Here is a 23407-nt window from a genome sequence, read left to right on the forward strand (position 1 = left end):
AGCATGTAAGAAATAAACAGCAATTAGTGAATGAGACTATTGCTGCTTAAAATTGGTATTTAAAACTTGGAAGAAGATCAAGCAACTTTCTTGTAGCATTCCTATATTAACATGTACAATGAAACTTCATATCAGCAAATTGCAGCATAAAGACGTTAACGTGTTATGCTACCATAAAATAGCATGGAAACGTCTTAGAGGGGGAAAGAAAGGAATCTGGGGGAGAAAGGTTTCTGCAGTTACACAAAATTATTTATTTTGTCTCATGTGTGTTTGGCAATGAAGATTTAAAATTTAACAATGACATGGACTGTTAGTATCGCAGCTAATGTTCTAAGCAGAGGTACTTACATTACTTAGGTTTCTTCTTATTAATGTTAGAACTCTGTTATTACATAGAAAGAGACAGACGAATCCTGTAGAATAACAATATGTTTGCTTAAAAAGTGTATTTCTGGTATAACAAGAATGTTCCTCTAAGCGTACTTTACTGACTTTTAAAATGTTAAAAATGTTCTCTGTTTCAGAGGTAGAAGTTATATTAATATTAATCTAAAATCTTCCTAATATTTCTTTTGCTTAAAACAACAAGAGTTGGAAGAGTTCAGTTACTGTAATGCATAATAATACACCTGTCCCGAAAACGTCTTTCAAAAATGTTATTCTTTGAGTTGGCAATGCCCCCACTCTCTCTGGAAATTGCTTCAAACCCCATCCTATGTGAAGGCCTACTTTAGCTGACATTTATGTGATTTCCTTCATGAACATTGTAGGGAGGTCACAGACCAAAATCCAAGTGTTTGTTTTTCATTCCTAACACCAGAAAGATTTTAAACATGAAGCAATCACACTCTTCTTCAAGAAAGGTAATTTATCTCTTCCCTTAGCACAGCCAGATCCTGGAGACTTGCCACTTCAATTCTCTGAGATTTTATAACCCACACTACAATATTCAAATAAAATTTTATTGTATTGTGAAAAGGGGAGGGAAGAAGAAAAACTGTGTTAGCACTGATTGAAATTGAAACTTCAATCTGTGAAGGTCAGGGAATTCAAAGTAGCTTCTTATATTATCTTTATCTAGCTTCAGTGTGTGAACATGTAAAACTTCCTTTTAAGACAGCTGTGCATTCATGCAACAAAGTACCATTTAAAATACTTTGAAAATAAACTAATTTCAAGGGGATCAGGATCTCACTTTCAAAAAATGAACTGTGTAAAATGTTATTGACTTTTCCTTATAGATCAGTATGGTAAAGCTGTGTGTTCCTTGCCCATGTTGCTAGACAGGGAAAGTTGGTTGTGCCAAAATAACTGAATCAAGAAAACTTAGACTTGTTACTGAAGATATTAACAGTATGATTTCCAGCAAAGCCCATAGCAGCCGAGATTGTAAAATCCAGACAACTTATATAAAATGCACCCTTTTCAATTGTCAGCCACCAATTTGAAAGGTAGCTAAACTGTCTATTAAGTCATCAAAGCAAATCAAATGCCTACTGTTTTAGCATTTCCAGTGTTTTTCCTGAAATTTAACTTTCGTATGTTCTTTCAAGACAACAGTAATCCCGTCATTGCTTTTGGACATAATGTCCAAAGCTAAGCATGTTTTTAAAATTAATCCTATTATTCTGTCAGACATCTCTCTCCTTTCATCAGTTGAAAAAATAGCCTCCCGTAGAGAGTCAAATCTTTTATTTATCATTTCAGTGCTAGCTACAATTAACTTTGTTATTTTAAAGAACTTACTCTCTTACTGAAGAGACCTGAAGAAAAAAAGTCTTCAGTTAAAAGGACACCTACTGTCAGCATTGTTAGTCTTTTATAAAAATTGCCTCATGTTGTGCCTTTCCAATTTTTTTTTTTTTTGTCAATACAGTACGTAATTCATACACACATGTGAGTGGCTGGATCACTGAATAATAAATATTAGACTTTATCTTCTGCTGTAAACAAATTGATTGTCTATAGCAACATGTCGCTTCTAGACTGATTAAGAAAAAAATAACTATAGGAATCTTAAACACAAGAACTTCAACACCAGCCAGCTGTCCAAGTCTAATCACCTTGGCTGCATTTGTTTAATGATGTAGCAGAGAGTTCTTTATGCAACATTCGCTCAGAATGTAAGAGATACCTTCAGCAGAGTTGAATGAAAATTAGGCTGAATTCAAGGAATTAGGATAAATCCTGGACACAGAGGATTAAGGCAAGTGAAGGAGCATCTTAAGGGTAACTAAAGTGCAGTACAGTAGAGGGCACGCTGATCATTCCCTGCAGTAAGGGCCAAAGAAATGGCAGACCTTCAGGCTGTGACAAATTTAATGGAAGAAATTTAATAGAAGTCCATGGACCCACTCCTATCAGTAAATGTTACTTGAGCTTCACCAAGGAGAAGCAGGCTTCAAATGTGACCATTATTTAATGCTCAAAATACTCACTGCTCCTTTTTTTCTGGTGACCTGTGGATTTTATTAGCCAGTTCATCCTAACAGTAGGCTTCTTCTGTTGAGTCAAAGAAACTGCTATCTCATCTCAGTGCCTAATTTCCCGGGGATTTAAAATTTCTGATTTTTTTCTCCTCCAACAGTGCCTGATTTAACACGTCAGGAAAATTAAAGCTTTTATAATAGAGTATTACCAATTGAAAAAAAATGGTCACAAAGGTAACAAGGTAATGGAGGTGCAGATTCCATTATCCAAGCCTCTGAGATCTTCCCAGCTTCAAGGTTATTAATTTTTATGGTGATTACAGGAGTCGTTTTGTTAGTTCCGTGTTTGAACTATTGGCAAGACGCTTAAAAAGATATTGCTCAATGCCTTTGGTATAACTCTTTTTTTGGTGGTTTTTTTTTTTTTTTGTTTTTTTTTTTTTCCTTTCTGGGAATCCATTTTAAGATTTATTTGCTCTGTAAGGACTAATGAGGTATCTTCATCTCTTTTCCATGCACTTCTCCACCAATAAGGAGTAACAGAACTAACTGTTAAATGGTCAGAGATCTATAAAACTATTATGGTTGTATAGATAGATGACTCTATTGGCTGGCCAGAGTTCTATTTCTGATTCTTCCATCCAACACAAACAGAGTAAATGGGTTTGGCTTCTGGTTGTGGGTTTCAGGGGTTTTTGGTGGTTTTCTGTTTGTTTGTTTGTTTTGGTGGTGTTTGTTTGTTTTTTCAGTGAGCTTTTTTGGGGGGGAGGAGGGGAAATTGTTTGGTTTTGGTCTTTTTTTTTTATTATTTTGGATTTAGATGAATCATTACCTCTGTGGAGTGCCTCATGGTAACAGTATTATTATTTCATTTCCTTTTGGTTTGAAACAAACAAAATCCTTCATTGATATCAAATTCAATATTTTGCATTACATATTTTCTTCATACCCAGCATGACATCAAGAAAATGAATGCTGTCCTTCTGTTGACACTGGCAATATTTAAATTTTTTGCTAGGATTGTGCAAAGTGTTCTTAAAATGTTTTGGCACAATACTCCATCATGACTTCATATAGCTAGGATAATGCACATTATTTTGCACTAAACACTGACATAATTCTAGTCAATGGGATTCTGCCTTGTAACAGTACTTAATTGGTGTAAAACCACGCTGACTCCAACTGCTTAAATGATCTCACTGAGTGGCATTGAGGTTAATTTTAATCTTGATTCTGTACTTCTGTGGTTTATGGGGCTGTGCCCAGATTTTAGAAAAGAATGAGTCAGGGGAGAGCCACACAGTCAATAAAATAAACTTTCTCAGTACTATAATAATACTTCCTGGTACAGGTTTTAGCAAACTATAGTGAGTAAAAGTCATCTGAAGAAATGCTTCACATACAACTTTCTGAGGCTGCACCTGTAATCGACCGTACACAAGATGGTCAATTTGAAACCATAAATCAGCTTCAGCACAGCAATTCAGCAAAATCAAACCCTGGTGGGTCTGTGTCACTCTAGGCACCAGCTTAGAGTAGTCTCACTGTAATGAGACTATTTTAATATTAACTATTCTTTCAAATGTGCCACTTTGAGAAAATGCACCATGGTATGATGTTCCACCACATATCTCTATCCCATATATTTGGGTTGTTCTAGGTTTTTTCCTCAGTGCAGGATAGTCCCTGAAGAAAAGAATTTCAAACTTTTACACAGACTTACACTCTCCTTGTGTTTTTGAGATCCATTACTTTCGCCATTTCTGGTTTTGAATTGCTTTCAGAACACTTGATGGAATCTTGAATAATTCTGTGCATATAAATCTTATTTATACAAATAGGCTGTGCCTTTGCAACAGAAATTTTATAGCAGATGAATACCACTGGGCAGTATTGTGTACCTTCAGATGTCATGGTCACCTGGCTCATGGAAGAGGAGGAACAGGCTCCCTAAGAATTGCATAGTATAGTTACATTCCTGATTCCATTATACATCCATTAGGGGGATGCATATGGCTAACCTTGACAAGATTTCAAGCCTTCATCTTTCAAAATCTTTATCTACAGGAGAAAATATTTTTTCACATAGCCACAGGGCCTCATCAGTTATTAAGGAAGGTCCCCTAATAATAATGTGGAAACATCAACAATGCTAGGAACTGGGATTCATCTTCAACAGTGTCCAAAGGAAAATCTGTTCTCTGGATAATCTAGATAATAATGTTGCTGATAATTCACCCCTCACTAGGGTATATCTGATTTCTTTTCAGTTCCCCAGCATATGGTGCTTCCTCTGTGTTCCACAGACAGCAAAAGATAAGAATTTGGCTTAATTTTGCTTAGTTTAGAACTGGAGAATGCTTTTGCCCCACTTAGGGTTAAATGCTGAATTTTTCCCAAGGATTTGTGGAAAGGACTGTTTTATTCAGAAGGAAGGAAAGAGGGATTAAGTGATTGTTGTGGGTAGGTCCCATGGCCAGTGCTTGAAAAGGTGCACACCACAGTGACAACAGCAAAGTTTGGGGCCATGCTGCCCAGACTTTTGCTGAAGATTTCCATTGCTGTCATTTTTCCACTCATATTTTTCATTTTGACCCCTTCCTGACTCCTTTTAACCAGTTTGATCCCTTGGTCCTAGCATAAGCAGCTATTTGCTTCTCAGTTGTCTCTTTATGGCTCCTTAGAGCAGATATAATAATCCCCCAAAGAGATCTTTTCTTCTTTCCCTTTAGAGATGTCTGTGTCTCAACTGAGAAAAGGTACTCCCTTTATGCAAGCAGCAGCATGACAAAAACATCCCAGGAACTTAGAGACCCCCTCTCCATAACATTAGTGCCAACAACATAAAACAATTCTTTTCTTCTTTCCCACCTCCCCCACAGCTTTTGGGGAGCCATTCCCAGCTACTCTTCTACCTTAGCCTAGTTTGACATCCCTTGAGAGGCTGAACTATGTTTGAAATTATTTTCCTCTTCCTAAAGCTTCTGTGACAGTAGCAGGTTGTTCAACCAGGAATGTGTTAGACTGGGGGCTAGGGAAATAAAACCCCTAAAACACAGCTCTCAATTTAAGTGTTGCAACTGCCCTCAAATCTTTTTTTACCTTTGAGGATGTTACCCAGAGACAAGACTTTCCTGAGATATAGAAAGATCTTATCCAAAACAGACAATGGATAAACTCAAAAGATGAACAAGGGTGCTCTTTATCATGTTCTTTACCTCATCTTGCCCTCAACCATAGATGCATTCCAGCTGCTCTTCCTTGGAGTCCGTGCCCTTAGTTTTCAGTTCTTCTTTATTCTACCTGCAAATAATTACCAAGTACACTGTAAAATTAATAGCATTTTGCAAACGCTGTTTAAGGCCAAGCAGTTTTCAATGTCCTACAATGTGTTTGAATTTTCTCTGTAATGTGATTTTGCCTGTTTATGTTATGGAGCAGATCACCCTGAGTGTCACCATGCAGCACATACAGGACAAACAGGGGATCAGGCCCAGCCAGCCTGAGTTCATGAAAGGCAGGTGCTGCTTGACTGACCTGATCTCCTGTGATGACAGTGTGACCCACTTAGTGGATGAGTAGAAGGCTGTAGATGCTTTCCACCAAGACTTTAGAAAAGCCTCTGACAATGACTGCCACAGTATTCTCCTGGAGAAACTGTCTGCCCATGGTTTGGATAGGTGCAGTGTTTGCTGAGTAAAAAACCCAAAACTGTTTGGATGGCCAGACCCACAGAGTGGTGGGGAATGGAGTTACATCCAGCAGGCAGCTGGACTCAGAACTGGGGCCAGTCATGTTTAATATCTTTATCAGGACTGAGTGAATCCTCAGTCAGACTTACTTAAATAATTCTATGATTCTATTAAAATACTGTCTCCAGCAGCAAAAAGTATTGCCAGACTTTTGTTTCCCTAGCACTCCTCGAGATGAGCCAGTCCTGTGAGTAGAGGTGCTGAGTCACAATATGGATGTGCATGCAAAGTGTGAAAAAGCCACTGGAAGAATTAACCATTTCTAAAAGTTACATGTTGCTCCAGTCCAGGCTGAAGTTTATGGTGTTTACACAGGGCCCTGACTCTAGAGAAGTAACAGCACGGGGAAGGAACAGATGTGAGGCAAAGTAATACGCACAAACAAATCTCCAAGCCAACCCAAGGCCTGTAATTAAGTGCATACAATGCAAAGTTACAGCCAAGGAGTGTATCAATTGTGGTTTCGATGGATAACCAAACACTACACAACTCTTTGGTTTGACGCAACTAAGATCCAGACTCCTCACAAGTGTGGTACATTCATCACCATCAGTTCTCCTCTCTTCTTGTCATCCTTCAGTTCTTTTGTTGCCATTTCTGAGCCATTGACACAAGGACGCATATTTGGAGGGATTTCATCACTAGTTCTGAATGCCGTATATGTGTTTACAGTTTACTGACTCATCTCCAGGTGGGATTACACATTCTTCTCCTCAGAAGCTTAGGAAATGTTCAAGCAGAATCAAAGGGGATGTGGCTGCTTTAATGGATATGAAAACTCAACATTATTTATCAGCACTCCTGGCTTCCCAAGGATATTTATTTGCAAAGGCAATCTGGTCATGATGACTCCAAATCAGTGTCAGGAGAGAATACGGAGAGATATAAAGTGATGAGCGTGGGATGGAAGTGGAAGACTGCCAGGAGTGGAACTGCAAAGAATGTATTTACAAGAGCTTCAGTGCAAAGGAAAATGAGGGTTCTTCCTGGCCCGAGAGCAAATACAGAAGGGTGTGTTTCTGAGCAAAGGATATTATTCTGGGAAACTGGTTCTGATGAGGGGTCATCCAATAACCAAATCAAGGGTGTGATGCAAGGGTTAATGTGATCACTATATCTGCTAACATAGGAGCACTGAGTAGGAGTCTGGTACATATATTACTTCTGTTTTTCAAATTACTACAGCTGGTGGTAAAATACAGCATGCAGTTCTAGTACCAGTATTTCAAGCAGCATGTTCAAAATTAGAGGGTCAGGGAAGAACTGGGACTTTTATTAAATTATTGGGAACTACGTATTTAATGAAATACTCAGACTTTGATTTAGTCAGCTTAATGAGGAAAAGCTTCATCTTATCAAAGGTAACTGGCCTGTTCCAATACAGTGAAGAGACACATGAAAAAGTTAACTCTTTCAGTGCTGAAAAAAGTAACAAGAGTGAATGCCTAGAAATTATACAAGTTAGACAAATGTAGCTTACTCATTACTTCCCTGGAAGGGTTTAAGGCCTGGTTGGATGGAGCTCTGAGCAATCTGGTTTAGTGAAAGGTGTCCCTGACCACTGCACGAGTGTTGAAACTAGATGACCTTTAAGGTCCCATCTAACCTAAACCATTCTAGGATTCTATGACATAAATCTGTGGCATTTTTAAAGAGAAGGGTAACCATTGGAAGAACTTAGTACAGGCAACATTTGACTTTCCAACACCAGCAATTTTTAAATGAAAATCGGGTTTTTTTGTAGAAAATAATAAATGTCTAGTTTAGACAGCAACTTCTTTAGTAGTGTTTTATGTAACATTATGTCAAAAGACAGCCTATTCTTTTCTTCATTTAACCTAGGATACATAACATTTCCAAAGTAACAATTTTAAGGCAAATCACAAGCATGCATAGAGAATACCTGACTACAAACCCTGTGAGACATTTTCAGTATTTATTTGTTTTTCTCCAAAAACTACCCTGGGCTATGCAATAGCTGTGGTGCAATGTAGGCAGCACTGCAGTAGCACAAAGCTCAGTGCTGGACACAAAATCCTTTTGCAAATCAAAGTGAACACTTGGGTGTTTAGTCCATGCTGAGCTCCCTGCTGGAGCCTGCAGCTCAGGAACTGTGAACAGACAAGGTTGTAGCAGCAGCCCATGCTGCACCCTCTCCATAGTGGTTCAAAGAAAGGCCCAGGTGGAAAAAGTGTCTGTCCCTGACTTGTGAAGTAAGACTTCTCACAGAAGAATGGCATTTCACTAGGAAAATATAACTGGCACGACTTGCACTGGATTCTGTCACTCTAAGTCAAGCGGCCGTGCCTGCCTCCAAAACATCCCCTTGCTCTGCACAAGTTCTTGGCCTTTGTAGGAAAACTACTATGTAGTATTTTTAAGCCTGTGTTTGATGAAGTCAAAATAAATTATTAAAATGGCCTCTTCTGAATTCAGAAAAAAAATATATAAGGAATATGACCCATTAGCAGTGGAGAAAAAGATTTTATTTTAAAACTAAAGAACTAAAATCATAGATTTTTTTTTGTTAGCTAGTTAGTTGTTTTCAGAATCTGCATGTGTACTGAACTGAGATCTTTAACACAGAAAATAAATTAGGGTTACAGTTTAAAAAAATAAAATTCTTAATTTCAACTCCTAAACACTTCTTTAAGACTCTGGGGAAAAGAAAATGGACTAACTTTCAAATACGACAAGCCCTCAGGAACTCCCATTGATCCTGAGGTGAGAAGCAGCAGAGGGGTGTTCCTAAGCAGGAAGAAGGCAGATTTAGGGCTTTGACAAAGGAGCCCTGTCTCATCTTGCCATGACAGTTGTTAACACCTTAATCCAAACAACCCTCCCGCTCCCTGGCCTCAGAGTCACCATGCCGTTTCCTAATCCCTGCCTGGCAGATACCTGGGGGCACCGCTCAGCTGCTCAGCTCATGTCGCTGCTGAAGCTCTGAACCGGCTGGTGAAGAGGGGTACAAGCACATGTTCCCCTCAGCTCTGAAGATGGAGACCTCTCGAGAAGAGACAAGGTGGGCAGCTGTTAACAGCAGCAAACCACAGTGCCACAGGAAAAAGCCCCTTTTTTGTCTTTTTGTTTGGTTTTGCTTTGTTTGAAGTTGCAGAAACAGCTGTGCCCGCAGAGATGAGACTTTTCACGGGACATACCTGGCACTGTGAAGGCAAAACCCCAAGTCTCCAGGATGCCAGAAGTCTAATGCAACCAAGGGAGAATACTCATCCCCTATGAATTAATCTTCAGAGACTTCCTAAAGTTCACATTAATGATCTGGTCACGTAAATTCAGATAGCATTTGGGGATGATTTAAGCTTCCATTTCTGCAAAATATATAGAAGATCTGCAAAATTTTCATTTTAAAGAGGAAAGACTTTTTGAGTCATACTAATGTAAAAATGATTCAAAAAGTAGGAGGATTTTTTAAAATCATCAGATTTCTCTGTAATTATGTAAAATATTTCTCCATGGCTACTTCACTGCATGTCTAATTTTAACATGGACTGAATCTTTGGAGGCAAATGGTAAATACTTTTAATAAGAGACCTACTATTATTAATGTACTTGTTCATAAAAACAATTTTTCACATGCCTGAATACACAATTCCCTAACTTTCTAAGTGTTCTAAACTTCCTGAATCCTCCTGCAATTTTTGAGAACGTTGTCTGAAAAGGAAGCAATAAACTCATGAATATAGACAGCCCCTACCATCTCTCCCATGCTTAGTCCAACAGGAAGTATTGGAAATTCCAGAGCATCTCCTCCATTCTCAAAATAAGGGACGCTGACTTGTTCTACGAAGATGGCTTGTTTGCAGAATTTTTGCAAAGCAGCAGTTGTTGGGGGAGTAGGAGGTATATTGGATGCAGATGGATCTGCCAGGGGATATGGCTGTGAAACTCTTCTGAACTATAACAACATAATTTTCAGATCTCTAAAAATGCCAGATTTTGGCCAACTTTAACAGCAATTGAAAAAGGCACAACCTTAATGTAAGGATCATGCTCCTCCCAAAGTCAAGCTCTCTGATTCAGAGCCTGGAGTAAAATACCTTAGATGGCAACAAGAACTTTTCAACAAAAATAAAATTATGTATTTTCCCTGATCTCTTTCTTCTGAAAGGACATAGAACTTTCCTGAAGTTTTCAAAACCCACTTGGCCTGAAACAGAGAATTAAAACTTACTAACTAAAATAAAAGAAATAATACAGTAAATTAAAATAAGAATTGGTGATAGAAAATATTAGGCATATCTAAATATAGGTGTTAAAAATTCTATTTAATAATGAAAGTGAGAATCCACATGACAGCTCTTACAATTTTATTAAAGCAAATTATTAAACTGCCATTAAATTAAATTTTTATTTGTCTATGGTGGTTTACTCCAAACAACTAGGGTTACAGTTTCTTAGTTTTTATTAGCAAAAAGTCAGGAATAGTAAGGTTTATCTTTTGGAAATTTCTGTTTCTTTTTTGTAGGTGTTACATACATTCCTCTTCAGAGAAGTCAACAGCTTCATTCACACCAGCGAATTCTGGTTATGTCTTAAGAGGGAGTCTGGGACTCTGCAGACTGCATAAATCAGAAAAAAATCGAGACTTCAGACCCTAAGACAATAAAATTATTATCTTACATAATTGGAAAGACAATCAAAAAAAAGGAAATACTTCATAAATAATAAAAAAAAAGTATTCACTGAAGCTAGCTTTTTAAGAAGCAAGTCCACCTCTTCCTACTGGCCTAATCAATATGAAGCAGCTCTGTGAAACTCTAAAACTTTCTGTTGTGGAGATTAGAAATCATCATACGCCCTTGTTAGAAGTCATCATCCTTTCAGTCGATCATCAGTTACAAGTCGATCATCCTTTCTCACACCATATGATTAAAGCCTTGTTCTGGAAAAGAGTGTTTTTTTTTTTTTTTTTTTAAGATATCCCACTGAATAGAGATGCTATGCTGATCAGAAGGTCTCTATCTTGATTTTCAATAGAAACTCTCCATGCCAAACAGCTTGAAGGCAGTGGGCAGTGATGCTGAATGAGATTCCTGGAAGAATGAAACATAAGCAATCTGCTTGAATATGTTGCTCCCAGATCTTCACACTAAGGGTATAAACATGAAGCCAATTACACAATATGCAAATATATTGTATCACATCTGGATTACATATGCTCAGCTTCTTCTCCATAGAGAAATCCTTTACAAAATTCATTAGCAATTAACAGAAATATAACTATGGTGACAGATACAATTTAGCTACCAGAAAAGGGAAAAGAAAATCCTTTTCTACAAACCATATATATATACACATATAAAAATACACATATGTATATCTCAATAAAAAGCGATTAATGCTGCCGAGGCTTGCTAAAGCAGAAACAGATATGCTGCATGCTACATTCTTCTATCCTAACCCAGATGATTTTCAAATGTGAGCATAACAGCGCACTATTGCTGCAGCTGTAGTTACCTTCTCATGTCTTTCATTGCCTTGATGTAAGAAAAAACTGGAAAAACATGTAGAGCTATGCATCTTAAGTAATGATAGGGCCAGAAAAGCCTACCAGGATAAACTGTTCAAGTTCCGTAAGAAATTACAAGATACAGTCAAATAAATACTACTTACTGCTAAGATCACCTTTTTTCCCCCACTTTTTGAGAATACATCCCTAAATAAAATGACAATTAAAACTTATTTGGGTTTTACTTCACATAGGTGATCAACACGAAAAAGCACATTAAAAAAACTGAACACTCAGACTGAACACTCAGTGTCATATTTATTTTACTGAAGTTAAAGACAGCAGCACTAACAATAACATTTAAATTATTCTAATTTTTAAAATATTTAAGCTGTTTTAGTATCGGTGCCACTCAGTTTTTCTTTCCCACTTGATGCTATCAACATAAAACTGCATTCTTCTTGGCCATACATAATTATTTACTTCCTAAAGCAATAAATCATTTTCATGTGGTGCCAACAACTAACAATCTTACTATTCAGAAAAATCTCCCTCCCCTTAAGAATTTCACATGCATGAAGTTGCTACACAGAATATACAAATATGCTTTTTCCCCATCGTCTGACACAGACTACTCAAAATAAATCTGGAGTCTTAAGATGGCAACAGAATCCAAGTTAAAACCCACTGTTTTAAAAACTTGGATTTTTGTTTTTGTTAGTCCTTCTTTCTTTTCTGTTAGGAGAATTTATCTGGATTAGCTGATGGTGTGCACAGCCTTTGTGCCATAGTAAAAAACATTCACTGTTTTTTCCACTATTGTGATAAAACTTACTAATAAGCACTGGATGCCCTCAGACTCATTAATTGTGTGATTTGTTGTTTTTTTTTAACAAATAAAAGTATTTCTTCATATAGAATACAAGAATACAAGAAAATTGGGCAAAAAATAGGCCCTTAGTACTTTTGCTCAATACATCTATGCTTCCATCTTGTAAATACTTAGACACAGGAACAGGGGTATGCATGTGTGCAGTGTAACTCAGCTTGCTAAAAGCACATGCATAAATGTCAGATAAGGGCTTAATCTCTTAGCAAAGTACTTAATTTGCATAATTTGAATTGAGGAGAGGAGTAGTAGTGGCAGTACCTGACAGATTCAACATTAGAATAGACCCACAAGGGAAAGGATCTCTTTTCCAAAATATTTGAAGCCATGAGCAATCTAGTATGTTCCAAATTGAAAGCATTCATATTTTTTTTGCAGAATTTTTATGAACCTTACGAATGAAAATTAATTTGGACAAGTTGAAAGAGAGACTCAACTCCATGACTAACATGGGAATTACCCTAATCCTCTCTTCAACTCAATCATGGAATTTTAACAAGTTTTTTCTGGAAGCCCTTGAGATCACCTAGCTTGAACACTAACTTATGTCCACTATTTTCATACTACTTAAAACACAGTCATAAATGCAATCTGAGGCTGAATTAGATCAACTCTTTGAGTTCTAAATCACTTGTTTGAATCTTGGCCAGAATTTGCCAGCTTGCTGGCTTTTGCATGATAAAAATGAAAAAAGTTGACTATCTCATCCTAGCAGCAGTACTACTTGAATCTCCAGCTATGCCTACTTAATCCTAGATTATGCCTAGATTATTTCTGTAGGGGGAAAAAATAAAAAAGGTGTTCTTTTGGGCTTATGCTACAGACTACGGATTCCCTGAGGAGTCATTCGTGTTTGGAAGCAGTGCACAAGTTTCTCGTCTGCTCTGGTCTCCCAAACAAATGCATCTCACCATAAAGAGATGTGGTGCAGAGATTACACCTCAAAAGGTACTACCCATCCCTCTCTATCACAATACCCATAGGGAACTATGAGCCAGAGGAAACTTTTGATTTTAAGTAAATGAGGAAAGCCCACTGCTTGATTCTAACTTGTTCAAGGCTAGAATATTCAGTAAAATGACGTTGGTGAGAGCTATTTTTCTGCCAGTGTTACTAATCCTGTCAAGTAAATTTAAAGGCACCAGTAGAAGCATAAGAAGCATCAGCCAGATCTCAGATCTGGTAACTTTCCAGATATGCTTCAGAGTCTTTAGTTTTTCAGGCCTTTAGGGATGGATGGGTTGAAGGATGTGAGGGGCCAGGTTCATTTAGGTGACAGGTAATTATTCTCATCGGACAGCTGGTTTATGAAGTAGTTTATAATGTGAGCTTTGCATTCTGTAAAACACTTGTAAAAGTGAAAAAATGCTCAAATACAGCCATTAGCAAATGCTAATATGTTGCCTACCTATCAGAAAATACAAGCAGGAATCTATTACTCAGGGAAAGTTACTGTTTCATAAGCAAACCCAAGCATTTCTTTTTAGAATTGCTAAAAAGACCGAGCACATGATCCGTCAGGTGCAAAACCGGGAACCTCGTCCTTGTAATAGGATATAAACATCAGCTGTGCCCTTCTTTCTTACTTTCCCCTCAGTCTTTGGCTAAATTTTAATCCAGAAACTCATGACCAGCCGTAGTTTCCCTCTCTCACTGTTCTTCACGATTCGTGGGATCGGTACAATCGCACGGGCTACAACTTTAAAGAGGGCTCGGGAAGGGAGGGGGGCGGCGGGGGGGCTGTTTTGCTAGCTGAGGCCGCCTCTGCGGGGCTGAGTCTCAGTTGGTGTTCAAGCCTTGCAGGTGGTGTCTGGCTCGCCCGGTGCCCGGGCCCTGCTCTGCCCCGCGGAGACGGCGGGCGGCGCGGCTGCGGCTCCGGCTGCGGGCACAGGCGGGCGCGCATCGCCCCCGCGGCCTTCTCTCCCTCTGCCCTGCCTCGGGTGCGCAGCTGCATGGCAGCTCACGAGTGACCGCTGTTTTCAAGTCCCAGGCTAATGAAACCAGCATCGTAAAAGCACGTACTTACCCCGCCTTTCCCCGACAAGAATATAAAGGCAAATCCGCTGTTTCCTTTCAAAACATTGAGCATGACGGGTTGCGTTATTTTCTAAAGGGGGGTGGGGGGGTGGGAAGAGTATTTTTTAGCAAGTTTAGGTGTAAAGATGCTTTAAATAAATAATGCACCATTTTGAATAAACACTTCATGAGATTGCCTAGGGGCCAATGCCTACGAATCCTCCCCTTACTATGTCCCAGGATGAAAAGCTCTGAAGCATAGACACAAAACAACTTTGCCGATTGTGGGCGAGCGAAAATCCGTGCCAGCTCCGCAAATGACCCAGCACTTGCTACTTGCTTCTGTAACTGTTCGCTCAGCAGCACTCCCCAGCTCCGTTGCGCACGCTGACATTTTTGGACCCGCGGACTGCGGACCCAGCCAAGCTTTTGAAAACATTTGCTAATAAAATTCAGCAGGTAGTTTAGACAAAGAAATACGGAATGAAGGGTAGGGAAGGTGGCTAAAGGAAAAAGAAAATTTAAAAAAAAAAAAAATAAAGGGGGAAAGCTAAGCAGTAACAGCTGAACGGAACTTGCCGATCCGCCAGCATCGGGCGACGGGCAGGGCCGTCCCACGGCCCCCGGACTAGGCACCAGCGGCGCCCCCGCAGCTTCTCGCTGCACCTACTGTCCCCTCCCGAGCACGGCGGGGATGGATCCTTCCTTCCCCAGAAAGTTCTCGGCCCCCAAACCACTGCGGTGCACCAAGTGTGTGGGTTGGAATTTATTTCGTTTCACCGCTCTTTAGCTGTTGGCGTTGCAGGGTCAACGGGCGCTGGCGCCTGTCCCGCTGCCCCCAGCGCCCGCTCTCCGGGGACCGAGAAGGGGCAGCACTAGTCGCAGGCACAGCGGCGAATTTCCCCGGCGCTCACTGTGCCGTGCCGTTCCCATTGGCCGTGCGGCCGGCAGGGAGCGACGGGAGGCGGAGAGGGAGCTGCCAGCAGCAGACAGGCAGGGAGGCAGAGAGGCAGGCACGCACCGGGCGAGCGCGTAGACAGGCGCACGGCAGGCAGAGGCTGCTGGGGTATTGTTATCATTGTGCTTCGGCGGAGGGCTTTGCCTGCAGGGGGAGGGGTGGAGGGAGGAGAAGAAAGAAGGAGAGAGAAAGTGCGGGGCGAGCATGCAGCAGGGCTGGGGCCGGCGAAGCGGCGGTGCTGGCGTGCCTGGGCTGAGGCGCTGAGAGGAGCCGCCTGCCCGAGCTCGCTGGGGGGCACCGGCGGGAGGAGCGAGGCGGGCACGATCCAGGCGCGGGGAAGGCTGCCAGCCGACGGGAGCCGCCGCCGCACCGGCCTCGCAGCAGCAGCGACTACTTCTTTCTTATCTCCCAGCCTTTTGTTCGCCCATCCTCCTCCTCCTCCTCTTCCCTGCCCACCCTCTGCACCGCGGAGGGGGCTCGGCAGAGACAAGCAGGCTGACCCAGAGCTGAGTTTCACCCATCCTCCGCCCCCCGCTCTCTCTCCCTCCGCTGCATCGCTGCCCATGAGCTAGAGCGGCAGCCGGCTCCGGCAGGCGGGGGCAGACGCCGACCGCAGCTCCCGGCAGCTGCCGCTGCCCGACACTCCCCGCCGCTCCCCTCGCCCCGCTCCGCGGGCTCCAGCCGCGCTCCGGAACTGCTGGGGGCCGCCCTGCCGCCGCCCCTCCTCGCCTCCATGTGCCGGGTAGCGGGAGCGCCGCCGCGGATCCTGCCGCCGCTGGCGCTGATGCTGCTGGCGGCCCTGCAGCAGGTAAGCACCGCCGGCGGGTAGCGGGCCGGGCTGCGGCTCTTTGTTCCCCTGCGGGCGGCGATGCCCGGGGAAGGCGGGAGAGCCGGGGGGAAAAAAGAGCCGAGGGGGCGGGGGGGGGGGGGGGGGAGCAGACAGGCTCCGCTTCGTGGTGGGAGTCTCGGGGAGGGGGTAGGGAAAGGTGGCCCCGGCGCCGGGGTGCCCCGGGGTGGCTCGTGGCCGCTCGTGCAGAGCCACCTGCTCGGGGCAGCCCCGCCACCGGGGTCCGCGCCGCGGGGAGAAAGAGAGAGAGCGGGGAACTCCTGCCTGGGGCCGGCTGAAAGAGAAAGGGTGGTCCCGAAACGCGAGCGGTGATGGGGGCACCGATTCCCCCTCATTCCCGGGAGAGCAGGTGCCGCGGGACATGGGGAGGGGGCTGGCCGGTACCCGCGCGCCTGGCAGGCAGGAGCACGGGAGCTCGGCCCCGCCGCGGGCACGGAGGACAAACTACCGGAGTGGGGGACGGAGCGAACATTCCCCCCTCCGCCCCGCGTGATGAAGGGCGGGCTGGGGTGCCAGAGAAGTGCGGGGAAGAGAGCAGCCCCCGCGCCTCTGCTGCCTTCGGCTCCCTCGGCCGCTAATCCCTTCCCCGGGAAGAATTTAATCAGCCTCCGCCTGGGCGCTGGGCTTCCCCACCCCCTGCCGCTAACGGGAATTTCCACTGGGACGGGCTCGGGCCCCGAAGTGTTTAATTTATTATTATGAAAGTCCTGCTGCTGCCTCCCCCCCGCGGCCTCGCCGGGGCGCTCCGGGCGGGAGAGTGACGGGCCCCGGGCAGGTGGTCGCGGGGCAGCGCCGGGCACCGCTGGCCGCGGTGTGCTCCCCGTGGGGTGCAGAAAGTGGAGGTCTGGGGCGAGATGGGAGCGACAGGGAGGGTGTGCGGAGGACGGGGAGGCGACAAAATGGATCCCGCTGGGGCAGCAGGGGCAGTGCCCACGGGGTGGTGGTTGGGCTCCCCTCCGGTGGCGAGGGGTGTTCGGACCGGGAGCGGAGCCGGGGCACCCGGTGGGTTCCCCGTTCGGTTTGTGTTCGCTGAGCTCGTATCCGGTGCGGCGCCGAGGGTGGAGAGGGCGGTAAGTCCGAGGGACAGATGGCGCAGATCATCGCCTCTTAATGGTATTTGCGATTGGGGCATTTCTGTCGGGCCGGGGGAGCGGGTTGAGGCGAGGCCGGCGGCAGGGCCGGGGTGCCGGGGCGGGCAGGGCGCCCTCCCGCAGCGGTTGGCGCAGGGCAGGGGGAGGCGGCGGGCGCAGCCACTGTCCATGGTGCGGCCCCGCTGTCTCCGCCGCACCGGAGCGGGAGGAGCGCACCCGGCCTCCCATCTCCTGTCCGCTTCTCCGTCTCTCTGACACTCCCGTCCCCTCACGGGATCCCCGGGCAGTTGAGTCCTTCACGCAGTTTCTGAGGCGCTCTCAGGGGCTGGTGACTTGCACCAGGCGAGCGAGGTGCTGAAACGCTGCTCCACGGCAGCCGGGGATTTTCCCTTGAGTCCTAGGAGGAGGCGAGGCAGGGTGGCTGGCGTGACACGGGAGTGTCCGGCTGAGCATGAGCGGCTGCATGTGATAGCAGACACCCTGTTCAGAAACTTGTGTGTGCCGCTTACCGGCTGTTGTTGTGTTGGTTTTTTTCGTATGTGTGGTTTTTTTTTTTTTAAGTCCTTGTATGCTGTTTACTGTATGTGCTTTCAGTTGTGTTTAGTCTTCCTATCTCAATAAATCTTTAAAGCACAAAATCTGCAGTAAGCTTTTATTCTAAACCTTTTTTTTTTTTTCCCCTACCCAGGGCAGGTTTGAAATTCAAGGGCAGGCTATGAATTAAGGACAGGAACTAGCCGTGTTGCTTTTATGTATCACTTAGTGTCACTGGCACGTTATGGTTGGGGAATCCAATTTCCCCCTTGTTTGGGTATCCATTAAATCAGGTTAGGGTTGATTTTTAATAGTGTGTAACAAAATTGGAACTTGGGTATGAAATCAGATTTATAGACCTGTGTCTGTACAACACTTTCATTTTAAGAGTTTTTTTTTCCTGCCCCCTTCTTCCATCAGGCATACTGCAAGAACCTTCACCAGCTAGGTGCAGTCCTAACTTTTTTCCCCTGTTGTCATACCTACTGCTTTTGGTTTGTAGGAGGTTATTTGTATCGTGTTCTTCTGAAATGTTAGACCTTTTCACACAGTTTTTTCTCTCGGCAGCACAGCATCCCTCTGCCTTTATTTTCTAAAGTTAATAATCAGTTTGTTACTCATTAGTGGTTATTTTGGAATTACTTGAAAGATTGTAACGAGCCAGATTTTAAGGGCAGATCTGTGGATGTTGTTTATGTACAGGAAATACAATTTAAGAGTTTTGGCAGTGTAGAACCTGCAGAAGAAAGAAGGGAATGAAAACTGCACTGTTTTGCTGGTTAGCGTATCAGTATGAGTCTGGGAGTATTACATGGAAAAAAATCCTGATGGAAGAGAGCATGAAAGGACTGAGTCTTGTTTCTCTGGCTAAAGCAGCAATTCCAATCCAATGAAGGAATGGGAAAGCTAGTGTGAGTTTATGGGAATAAAACTACTATTAGAAATAAACTGGAACACAATTTAGAAATAAAGTGCTAAAAAAGAGATTTTTTTTTTAATGTAAGCTGATAGAATCACTACATTGATGCTGTCTGTTTCGAAATCAAAAGCAAGTAAAAAATGAAGCAGGTTTGGAGCCTTTTGAGCTTAGGTGTCTCATTTGAATTTGAATTATAATGACAGAGGACCTAAGTTATTACCCTCTGCAGGCAATTTTGGTCTTATTCCAGGTCTTAGCAAATGTATCCAGGTGATAAAGCTACTACCCTAAATGACACTCCTGTTAAGCTGCCTCAGCTGAGAATCCAGCAGTGGCATTTCTTGCCAGCTCTACCCCTCTAGTAATTACCCCCAGCAACAGTAGTCTCTGGCAGAATTGGGGTGAGGAACATTAAGGCTGTTTTGTGCAGAAACAAGCAAGATCCCCTATTGTGGGTGAATCTTCTGTCTCTCACAATATCCCTGTGTCAAAGATTTATTTTTTTTTATCTATATGAGCACGAGTTTTACAGTGTCTCTGATAAACGTCTCCATTAACAGACTCCAGTGCTATTAACTCCTTTCAAAGTAGACTGAATGTAGTGAATTGAATGCATTTTATAGCGCATTGATAAGCCCCTGACCAGGGTAGTTGTGTGGTGTACCTCAGCCCTTCTGGATGTAGATCTTTGTGTTCTGGTTTTGTTTTGTCTTCCAGGACTCCACAGGAAAAGTTAAATGTGGCAGGGTATTGCAGCAGAGAGTTCTCCAATCCTTGTCTGTCTGGTCTAGGTGATAGTGATCCTACTGACACATCCTCAAAATCCAGATAATTGCAGCGCTGAATTTCTTTGACTGAATATCTTAATTAAATATATTTTGATAAAATACTTTCTTAAGAACTCATTTTTACATCTATTACAGGACAGATAAGGTTGTGTAATTCAGTGAGTTTTTTGAATTTATGTCATTGGTTGACAGAACAGGAGATAATCAGATTTTTTTAGTACACAAAATTATATGGGCAGATATTGTGGCATACTCAGAAAAACATGTTCTGCTTATGTACCAGAAGGCATATATTCTCATGTTGTCAATCAATGTATTTTTAATAAATGTGTGTTTTCTAGAGAGCCTTTTACTGCTCTCTCTCTTCCTGACTAGTACTGCTACCTAGGCATACAGCTCAGTGTGCTGGAAAGATGAATGTGTAGTTTTATGATACCAGCTTTTAAAATATTTCCCAAAATTACCATGTTTTTGAACTACAGCTAGTCAAGAGTGTGTAATTCAAAAACCCCCTATCTGTTATTTTCCTTTCTGTTTCTAGAAGTTGGAGGACCTCCCAGAAACGTCATTCATTGGAAGAACCCTGTCATGTTCTATCTTACTTGGTTTCATTGATGCTTTTATATCAATAATGTAATTTATTACTTCTTTTAATAACTGAGCACTAACACATGAGACAATTTAGTTGTGACAGAATTGCGTGTTTATATTTAAAAATAGCTTGAGGAAGCTGTGAGTAGAGTTATTTTTACTCAATACAGACAGTATTGTGTAAGGGACTTGTCATGTGGTAATGAACAGGAGTTTTTGAATGGCTTTTCCTGCTTAACAGAATCATTTACCACTTAAACTCTCTTTCTGTTTCTCATTGGTTTTGTAAGTGCTTTTTAGGTTAACAGAAAAGTTCAGAAAGCTTGGAATAGTTTCAGTAGTTACCTGCACTCCCATTAGGATGAGAACATAACTTATTTTGAGCAATGTACACACACAAAGCACAAGTCCATTCCCAAAGGTTGTGCAATCTCTAATGTTTCCTGGAATTTTTATTTTAATTTTTTTTTATAAAGGGTAGGAGGCCTTACAGAGTAGCCTGTGTGCCTCGACTAACCCAGCGGCATCAGTTGTTGGTTCAGTGAGACAGATCACTGAATAAGCTGATGATCCCACAAGGATCATTGAGTCCAGCTCCTGGCCATGCACAGCGCCATCCCCAAGAGTCTTACCATGTGCCTGAGAGCATTGTCCAAACTGGGGGTGTAGAGTAATGAACGCAAAAAGAATCCTTTGCAGAAGCAGTGGTAAAGCGCTTCTGATCTACCAATGAACTGAGACCTACTCGTTGGCCAGCTGGCTTACAGTGAGGTGAATCCTGAGAGGAAAGGAACATACTTTATTGCAGGATGACCTTAAGGGAAATCTGTATTTTTCTCAAGTGCATTTGTAGTTTGTGAATGAGCTGAGAGGGACCTTTTTCACCTGGGTGTTGGACCATGTTGCTGTTCACCTTGTAAGGTATACAATCCAAGTGTGTGTGATTCATCATTTGATTTGATCCTGCACTTCTTGTTGAAAGATCATGGGACCTCTGTCTGAATAAAGAAGGGAAATTAGGCTTTCTATTTTTAAATGGCTTATGAAAACAGATACAGTATCTGCGGCTTCCAAGATGGAAGGTATATTCGCTGCCAAATCTTTTCAGCATTTCACTTAAAGTATTTGGTTTTAGTCAGTATTCGTATATTTAATTAAATACCATGTTTCCAAAAGGCGCGTTTATCCTCTCCTCTAGGCACTCCTTGACATATTTAAAAAATATATTTTTACCAACAGACTCCTCTAGAGACTCTCCCATTTCTTATAATTAGCATATAATTATCACCCAGAAGCTGAAGACATAGTTAAAATTTTGTGATCCCCCCAAAGAGGCCTTGCAAGGCCTCCCCAAAGGTCAGAAAAAAGCAGCATCTTCCTGTATGGAATACCAGCAGTTTTATGGGGTGAGATGTTCAGTGTGAGCAATACAATGGCTATTATCAATTCTGAGAGAGGTCCTATCTTGTAGAGAAATTAGAATGTATGGTCAAATACAGGACCAATTTTTTTAAAGTTATTATTAAAACAATTATTAAAACTTACATGTACAGAAGTTGCTGTGGCTTACCTGGAGAACCGTGTGTTATGTAAGATGCAGCCACTCCCATGTTCTCCTAGTTGAGGGAGGGGGAATGTCCAGACTTGGGTCATGGCTTTGAGCTATGTGGGGTGTACTAAATAATTGTCTCAATTTTTAATAAAGCAAATGAATATTGTCTCTTATTGGGGGTTAACAGGATAGACTGTGGACATAGTGTGTAAAGCTGGGGGATGAATGGATGCAGACTTGGTGGTGCTGGTGGATGAGAGGCTGGACATGACCGGAGAGGGAGACTTTCTACATGGGTACATAGAGATAGGACAAGTAAAAATGGCTACAAACTGAAAAACGGTTGAGATTAATTACTCTTCACTGGGAGGGTGGTAAGGCAGTGGAACCAGTTGCCCAGAGAAGTTTGTAGATGTCCCATCCCTTGAAGTGTTCAAGGCCAGGTTGGATGGGCCTTCGAGCAAGTCCCACTGGTTTAGTGGAAGGTTTCCCTGCCCATGAGCAGGAGAGGTGGAAATAGATGACTTACGTGGCCCCTTCCAACTCAAGGCATTGTATGATTCTATGAACCTTTACTGGTTTAAGGCAAGTCACTTTAAACCAGATAGGAACATAAAAGTTGTAGATTCTCTTACTTGGGGAAGGTGCTTGAGAGCTCTAAGTGTTGGTTTAAGAAATTGAATTTTCTGGTCTAAAATCTTGTGGTTCATGAAGTAGAGCACTGATTAGAAGTGAAGATGGTATTGGTATAAGGAAAGCCCTTTCTGCTGAGCCGAATGACCACTGGGAGGATGTGGCCTGGCACCCACTTTGCAAGCTTTTGGCTTCCAGAACAATTTGAATGAAAGGCACTTTTCTTTTTCTCTAGTTGCACTCTGTGGTTGAAAACAAATTGTAGTTGACTACATTTGCTGAAGTACTGAGTACTGTGAGAGTATAAACTGTTGTCAGCTTAGTTTGCAGCAAGTTGGATATTTAAGAAAGAGTTGCTGAACGTTTTGAATTCTAGTATCTAAAGCTTTCCTAGATGTTTCTGTCATCCAGGGTATCTTTCTTATGCCTTATGACAGTAAGTAGAAACTCATTACTAAATAATACCACCTCGTACAGCATATCCCATTGTGTCAGATAATGTCTGTACACAAAACTAAAAATGGACAGAACAATCTCTAGAGTTGCAACCTAAGTTGCTGGTGACTATTGGGTATCATCCTGGCTTTTAAATTAATGAAGAAACACCCAGTCTTTAAACACAGGCACAAATGTTTCTGTGATCTGTGCTTAAGTTGAATATTACTGTGGTAATTGTAAATTAATGTTGGTTATTAGGGAGGAAGAGCTCAAAATACCCTATTCTTGTTTCATCATCTATATAATTATGTCAGACATTGTTTTGAACTTAACACAATAATTTCCTCTGAATTTGCTAGTCTTGGCAATTGGTGACTGTACAATGTTGAATTATACTGTATAGTATGATATTTTCTTTGATACATAAGACTTGGTTTCTCATTTTACTACCTAGGCTTCTTTTCCTATGGGGCTAAGTTACAGTGATTATAAAAGAA

The 23407-nt window shown here is 42.4% G+C and overlaps 1 protein-coding gene across 2 annotated transcripts in view; it reads left to right on the plus strand.

Annotated features, from left to right (window-relative positions):
- Positions 1-15591: 15591 nt before the first annotated feature.
- CDH2 (cadherin 2) overlaps positions 15592-23407 on the plus strand; it is a 115663-nt gene continuing 107847 nt past the window's right edge. Inside the window, exon 1 of one of the 2 annotated variants that reach the window (XM_066182135.1) lies at positions 15592-16325. In XM_066182135.1, the coding sequence (XP_066038232.1) occupies positions 16251-16325 (75 nt within the window). In that variant the 5' untranslated portion in view covers positions 15592-16250. Of the gene's footprint in view, positions 16326-17037; positions 17435-23407 lie in introns of those variants that run through there. The other variant, XM_066182126.1, reaches the window with a different exon arrangement.

Source organism: Chamaea fasciata, unplaced genomic scaffold (genome assembly GCF_029207755.1).
Source record: "Chamaea fasciata isolate MVZ Bird 193981 ecotype frontalis unplaced genomic scaffold, bChaFas1.0.hap1 SCAF_1, whole genome shotgun sequence".
NCBI classification, from domain to species: domain Eukaryota; kingdom Metazoa; phylum Chordata; class Aves; order Passeriformes; family Sylviidae; genus Chamaea; species Chamaea fasciata.